This window comes from Neomonachus schauinslandi, chromosome 2, assembly GCF_002201575.2.
Source record: "Neomonachus schauinslandi chromosome 2, ASM220157v2, whole genome shotgun sequence".
Taxonomy (NCBI): domain Eukaryota; kingdom Metazoa; phylum Chordata; class Mammalia; order Carnivora; family Phocidae; genus Neomonachus; species Neomonachus schauinslandi.
Genome location: NC_058404.1, coordinates 136,665,303 through 136,673,135, shown reverse-complemented (window position 1 = coordinate 136,673,135; position 7,833 = coordinate 136,665,303). Strand labels below are relative to the sequence as shown.

Below are 7,833 nucleotides of genomic sequence, written 5' to 3'. Positions count from 1 at the left end.
GCTTTAATCACCTTTGATTTTTCAGGGGTCTGCAATCTATGGCCTCCAGGCAAGATCCATCTGACTTCTTATTTTTGTAAATTAAGTTTTATCAGAACACAGCCATGCTCATCCGTTTATGTTTGTCTGCATCTGCTCTTGTGCTACAGTGGCAGGGTCGAGGGGCTGCAACAGAGATGGTCTAGCCTGCAGAGCCTAAAAGATTTACTATCTGGCATTTATTTTTCAAAACTCCCAAAAATCCTCTTCCTCCTCTTTTTTTTCCCTAGTGAAATCCTTCCCTAAATGTGAGATTTCTCTCTACTTATATCCTAGGATCCCTGCTTCTCTGTGCTCCCATAGTATTTACACCACTTTAGCATTAAAAAAAAAAAAATCTTTGTAATTAGAGGTTTGGTATCTGTCCTCTACCAGCAGTGGCTTCCTTGGATGCTAGGAGCCATATCTTGTTTTCCTTTGTAGCTCCCTGAGCTTGTAGCACAGGGCAAGTACATAGTAGGTATTTGTTGAATGAATGGGAAAGGTAGCTGCATTGGGAAGAGTCTGGGTGTTAGATCCAGAAGCACCTATTTTGAGGTCCAATCTCTTCCTCTTACTGTCTACTTATTTAACAGTTACTGAGCAAGTTACTTAACTGAGCCTCAGTTCTCTCAACTATAAAATGGGGATAGTAATGCTGAGTGAGGTTTCAATGAGACAATTCATATTAAGTACATGGTATATTATTTCCTCTCTTTCTTCCCCCTTTGAATGAGGGAAAGGAGTAGAGAGAAAAAGTGGAGTAGTGGTTTCCAAGGAAGGGGTAGGTAGAGGAAGTAATAAGGAGACCAAATGGACTATCTCTCTATCTGTGGCTAGTTGTCTCTGAGCTTGGGGACAAGATTAGGTACAGAAACATCTGTGCTATGCTCAGGGAATAGTCACTGCACTACAAACCAAAGCTCTGTCTGGACAGAACCACAAATAGACACAAAGCCTCACATGGAGATAGTGATCAAGATGCTCAATAAGCATCATGGTTTCCACAGCTGGTTCTGATGACCCTTTTCCAAACTGGGCATTTCACAGCCTGTGTCTTCCGAGTCCATGCTGTGCAAGAGAAGAGCTCTGCCCTGTTTGCACCTGGTCTTCAAATCATTTGGATATAAACGTCCCCCCAACCCCAAATTAGGAAGTTACCTCTTGAACCAATGGGTCAAAGAATAAATCACAAGGGATATTAGAAAATATTTTGAGAGAAATGAAAACAAAACAAAACATACCGAGGGGCACCTGGGTGGCTCAGTCGTTAAGCGTCTGCCTTCGGCTCAGGTCATGATCCCAGGGTCCTGGGATCAAGTCCCACATCGGGCTCCCTGCTCCGCGGGAAGCCTGCTTCTCCCTCTACCATTCCCCCTGCTTGTGTTCCTGCTCTCACTATGTCTCTCTCGGTCAAATAAATAAATAAAATCTTAAAAAAAAAACAAACCACACACACAACATACTGAAACTTGCAGGATGTAGCAAAACGTAAGAGGTAAGTTTTACAATGAAAAATACCTATATTAAAAAAAAAATCTCGAATTGACAACCTAATTTTACACTTCAAGGAACTAGAAAAAGAACAAACTACACCAAAGTTACCAGAAGGAATAATAAAGATTAGAGCAGAAATAAACAAAATAGAGAATAGAAAAAAAATCAGCAAAATTAAAAGTTGTTTTTTTAAAGATCAATAAAATTGACAAACCCTTAACTAGACTAAGAAAAAAAAGAAGACTCAAATAACAAAACTCAGAACAAAAGAGGAGACATAACTGATACCACAGAAATAAAAAGGATCATAAGAGACTAAGACTATTATCAACAATTATATGCTAACAAGTTTGATAACCTAAAAGAAATGGATAAATTTGTACCAATATACAACCTACCAAGACTGAGTCATGAAGAATTAAAAAGTATAAACAGACCTATAATTAGTAAGGGGATAGAATCAGTAATCAAAAACCTTCCAACAAAGAAAAACTCAGGACTAAATGGCTTCACAAGAGAATTCTACCAAATATTTAAGGAAGGCATTAACACCAGCCTTTTTCAAAATCTTCCCAAAAATTAAAGAAAAGGGAACATGTCTAAATTCGTTTTATGAATCCAGTATTACTCTGAGATTAAAATCAGACAATACTAAAAGAAAAGTACAGACCAATATCCCTGATGAATATTGATGTAAAAATCTTCAACAAAATACTAGCAAACTGAATTCAATAGCACATTAAAAAGATTAAACACTATGACCAAGAGGAGTGGGATTTATCTCTGGAATGCAAGGATGGTTTAACTTACAAAAATCAGTCAAGGTAATATACCATATTAGCAGAATGAGGGGAAAACCCCACATGTTTGCCTCAGTTGATGTAGAAAAATATTTGACAAAATTCATTACTCTTTCATTTACTCAGCAAATTAAGATTAGAAGGAAATTACCTGAACATAATAAAGGCTATACGTGAAAAGCCCACAACTCACATCATAGTCAATGGTGAAAAACTGAAAGCTTTCTTTTTAAGATCAAGAACAAGGCAAAGATGCCCATTCTCACCACTTCTATTCAACAAAGTACTAGATGTCAGAGTAATTAGGTAAAAAAAAGAAATAAAAGACATTCACATTGGAAAGGAAGAAGTAAAATTATCACTATTCACGATGACATGATCTTATATGTAGAAAACCATAAAAACACCACTAAAAAACTGTTAGATTTGAGAAACCAATTCAGCAAAGTTGCAGGATACAAAGTTAACATGCAGAAATGAGTTGCATTTCTATACACTAACAATGAATATCCTGAAAAGGACATTAAGAAAATGATACCATTTACAGTAGCATCAAAAGTAATAAAATACTTAGAAATAAACTTAACCAAGGAGTCAAAGGACTTGTACGCTGAAAACTACAAAGCACTGCTGAAAGAAATGTAAAAAGACACAAATAAATGGAAAGACATCCACATTCATGGATCAGAAGACTTAATATTGTTAATTCTAAGTAGTATTGGGTAGTAATTGCTAATACTACCCAAAGTGATCCACGGATCCAATGCAATCCCTTTAAAAATACCAATGGCACTTTTTTTTTTGGCAGAAATAGGAAAATCTATCCTAAAATTCATATGGAATCTCAAAGCACCCTGAATAGCTAATAGCTAATAGTTCCCATCTGAGAACTCTGTGTGGAGGGCGAGCTCTGGGTGACTGAGACACTTCCTGCCACTCTTTGGGACCACTCGGTTGTTACCGTGCAGATAACCCGCTGTTGAACACCACCTATGCATGAGGTGCTGTGCTAGAATATGGGTGGGGAGCAGAGACTCCAGTCGTAATCTCAGGGGAGCCAGTCAAACAAAGTAGAGAACCCAGAAGCCCAAAGGGACCCTTTGTGACTTCTCACACTTCAACAGTCCCTTTCCTCTTCTGGGCAGCGCGGCCATGACACCCAGTTCACAGGGCGGTTTTGCAGACAAAATGAGATCAAAGATGTGAAAGTGGTTTTTTATTTATTTGTTTTATTTTTGTAATCACTTATTTTACTTACAGGGTGAGTGCTGGAATCTGGGCTCCATAAAACGCCAGGGCGGAAGTTCTCAATCCTGAGTACATATTTAACACTACTGGGGAATTTTTTTTTTTTTTTTTAAACATCCCTGTTGATCTCCTCCCGTCTGAGATTCTCATTCAGTCGGTCTGGGGAGGGGCCTGAGTGTGGGTATTTTTTTAAAAAGCTCTCAGTTTTTTCAACTGGCAGTCAAGATTGAGAACCGTCACGTTATGGAACACAGGAGAGAAGGATGTATTCAAACTGGTAGGATGAGACACGCTCATGCAGAAGGCTGTGTTTGCTCTAGACCTTCAAGGGACATGTAAAATTTGGGGAATCGTGTTTTGGACCAGGCAACATGTACACATAATATAAAATTCAAAAGTCCAAAAGTATCTGTCATGAAAGGGTGTACCTTCATCTCTCTCTCTCTCTCCCCGCCCCTTCCTCTGCTCTCTCTGGAGCAAATGTGTCTTCCCAGTTCTTGTTTATACTACCAGAATATTCTTTCAGTTGCTCTTAAGAAACTTGTCAATTTGGTAACGGGAAGGGAGAAAAAAGGAACGGTGTCATTTTCTCTTGCACCCCCTTCCACTTGGCACAGAACGGCAACTATATGGGAATAGCTTGATTGAGGAAGTTCATCTAATAAAAAACCAAAAAGTTGATTTTCAGAATGGGGCTTTTTTATTTTTTGGAGGAGTGAGTGGGGGTTGCTATTTCTTTCTTCCTGTTGTCGTATATTCTGAGTAGCTCGATGTTTAAAATGGCACTTTTTATTTTGAGAAAACCATAGATTGACATGCAGTTGTAAGAAACAACAGAGAAAGAGCCCATGTATCCTTTGCTTGTGAGCCTTAATTCTAATTCTGGTGCTAATCAGGATCTTTCAAATCCAGTTCTCTGGTACACCAGGTTTTGAACAACTGTGCCCAGGAACCGGGAGTGAGCTTGCTGGGGAGGGGTGGGGAGTGGAGCGGAACAGTGTGTTTTGGTTTCCCCACATGGTTGCTGGGAAATCAAAACTAACATGTGAACGTGCTTACTTCCTCATGGTGACAGGTGCTGCCCCTCTTTGTTATCATGTTCCATCCGTGTGTGTGCTGTGAGTTATGGCCACGTCAGGCGAGGGACGCCAACTGGAACAGAGGCTTTCTCTAGTGGAGTCGAACCAGCAATTTCTACCTGTGTCCAGGCTCCAGGTCAGGAAGTGAGCCCTGCTCTTGCAAATCCCATCTTTCTGATTTCCAGACGCACAGGAACAAACAGATGTAGGCAGCAAGCCATTCCCGACTCTCAGTTTTCCACGTTGTTTCTGATCTGTTACTGAATTCTTATATAATGCATCCTCTCTGTTAAAAGAATCATAAAAGAATCACAAAACGATAATAGGGTAGCCCCAGCCCCTTCCCTGCCTCCTCCTTTTTGTACTGGACTGGCTGGTAGGGACACTTAGTTGGAAAGCTTAAAAGGGGGTTGATCTTCCCTATTTACCTGTGTCCTGCATGGCTGGTGTTTTACTGATTGAAAATGCTAATTGCTGGGGTTGAGATTCTGTCAGCTGTATGCGATTTCTTGAGTTATATGTCCCTGCCCTATGGATGATCTTGGCCCAGCGTCCGGCTCTTACACTGACCGTTAGTCCTTCCCGCTGCAATAATACTTAGTGTTTTACGTGGTGCTTTCTGGTGAGGGAGCAGGTACAGACACGTTGGGCTTCATCATATATATTCCTCAAGATTTTTAAGGTACACAACAGGGGGAAAGAGTGGAACCCAACCATTAATAAACGTGATCCCTGGGCTTTTGTAACTACGTGAAATAGAAAAGCATACATATGTGTGAAATTCAGGCACGTTCTTTTCTCTGTGGATAAAAGCTACCATTTACTGGGTGCTTAACACAATCTGGCAGAATCTTAATGTTTTATACGCATGATCTCATTTAATCCCTACAGCAGGTCTGGGAGACGGGCTATTATCATCTCCATTTTATTGTTGGAGCCACCCATGCTCACAAAGGGGAAGTGATTGCTCAGGGTCCACACGGCTGGGAGGTGAGGCAGGGTTTGAATCCAGATCTGTCTGGCACTGGAACAGGGACTCTTAACCAATTCGTGCTATGTATAGCTAGAGAAGCCCTTGGACCTATTTGTAGAATAATGTGTTTAAATTCAAAAAATAAAATACAAAGAATTGCAAGGAAAAGCAATTGTATCGAAACATAGTTATCAATTGTGATATGCGGCCTTGGGGGTGACCCTCAGTGATCCTGCTTTTGGTATTTGTGCCCTTGACGAATTCCCTCCCCCTGGGCAAGTGCTCCTCGTGTGCTCGTTCGGTGCGGACCTGGTACCTCTTTTGCGAAGTGGCAGCTGAGGAGACTCCAAGGACAATTTTATAACTTCTTTGTACGTAGCTGTTACATGTAGGGCAATCTGTCTTTAAGTAGGGATAAATTACTCTAAAAGAAATGAATCTTAGATAGTTTTCCCTTCAAGTCAAGCGTCTTGTTGTTTAAATAAACTTCTTGTTTAAAAGGAAAAAAAAAAAAAGTGGGGCAAACTGTGCTACCTGGGTCCTTGCAGAGGATCATACTGAGCTGGACCCAGTATGATCCCATTTCTAACGACAAAACATGACAGAAGTTATGGGATGTCACTTCCGAGATTAGGTTATTAAAAGACCGGCTTCTTGGGTGGTTTTTTCTTGCTCTCGCTCGGGTTACTTTGTACAGCAGGAAGCCAACTGCTCTGGCCTGTGGTAGCTCCATGGAGAGGCCCATGTGGCAAGGGACTCAGACTTGCCCACGGCCACGTGTGTGAGCTTGGAAGCAGATTCTTCCCCGCTCAGCCTCAAGAAGACTGAGACCCTGGCTGACACCTTGATTCTGTCCCCGGGAGAGAACCTGACCCAGAACCACCTGGCTAAGCTGCACCCAAATTCCTGACCACACATACTGTGAAATAATAAGTGCTTGTTCTTTTCGATCACTAGTTTTGGAGTAACTTGCTACGCCGCAATGAGTAGCTAATACGTCGACACATTAAAAGAAAGCAAATTTGGGATATATGTGTGGTATTTAGTGATAAGAAAATATGTTCCCGGGCGCCTGGGTGGCTCAGTTGGTTAAGCGACTGCCTTCGGCTCAGGTCATGATCCTGGAGTCCCGGGATCGAGTCCCGCATCGGGCTCCCTGCTCGGCAGGGAGTCTGCTTCTCCCTCTGACCCTCTTCCCTCTCATGTGCTCTCTCTCTCATTCTCTCTGTCTCAAATAAATAAATAAAATCTTAAAAAAAAAAAAAGAAAATATGTTCCCAATATAGGCATTTTAAAGTTAAAATTGTGTATTTTAGAAGACACATCAATATGGAAGCTGTTGCTCTTTAGCTTGAATAAGAACATTAAAAAGTGGGGCAAGTGCTCCTCATGTGCTCGTTCGGTGCAGACCTGGTACCTCTTTTGCGAAGCGGCAGCTGAGGAGACTCGGCGCTCACCATGGCCGACGAAAAGCCCAAGGAAGGAGTCAAGACTGAGAACAACGATCATATTAATTTGCAGGTGGCGGGGCAGGAAGGTTCTGTGGTGCAGTTTAAGATTAAGAGCCATACACCACTTAGTAAACTAATGAAAGCCTATTGTGAACGACAGTTGGAAATGGAGGATGAAGATACAATGGATGTGTTCCAGCAGCAGATGGGAGGTGTCTACTAAAAAGGGAGCCTGCTACTTTACTCCAGAACTCTGTTCCTCCAGACCAAGAAGACATTCTCAATTAGAAAGTTGCAATGTGGTTCCAGCACATCCTGACTACTACAGGATAGTTTTCTCTATTCTTTCCTTTTCCCCTTCCCCATTCCTTTATTGTACATAAAGTAACTGTGCATGTGCACAAGCATATTGCATTTTTTTTAACTAACTGGCCAATGGTATGTTTTGATTGACATCAAATGGAGATGGGATGGGGGAAAATACTGCTTCTGTGAAAATACCCCCCTCTCTCCATTAGTGGCATGCTCAGTCAGCTCTTATCTTTATATTCCAGTAAGTTATTTTGCTCTCACTGTTTAACAAAAAAAGAACAACAGAAAAATCCTTGCATACCTTGTTTGATTGGAGAATTTTAATGTTTTTCATTTATCATTGTAAAACCAAGGACAATTTTATAACTTTTTTGTACGTAGCTGTTACATGTAGGGCAATCTGTCTTTAAGTAGGGATAAATTACTCTAAAAGAAATGAATCCTAGATAGTTTTC

General features: G+C 40.9%; 1 protein-coding gene across 1 annotated transcript; it reads left to right on the top strand.

The window, feature by feature from the left end:
* The first annotated feature begins 7,073 nt into the window (after positions 1–7,073).
* On the top strand, positions 7,074–7,289 carry LOC110591536 (small ubiquitin-related modifier 2-like). The gene has a single exon (XM_044912686.1). The coding sequence runs from the start codon at positions 7,074–7,076 to the stop codon at positions 7,287–7,289; it is 216 nt and encodes a 71-aa protein (XP_044768621.1).
* Positions 7,290–7,833: the final 544 nt, after the last annotated feature.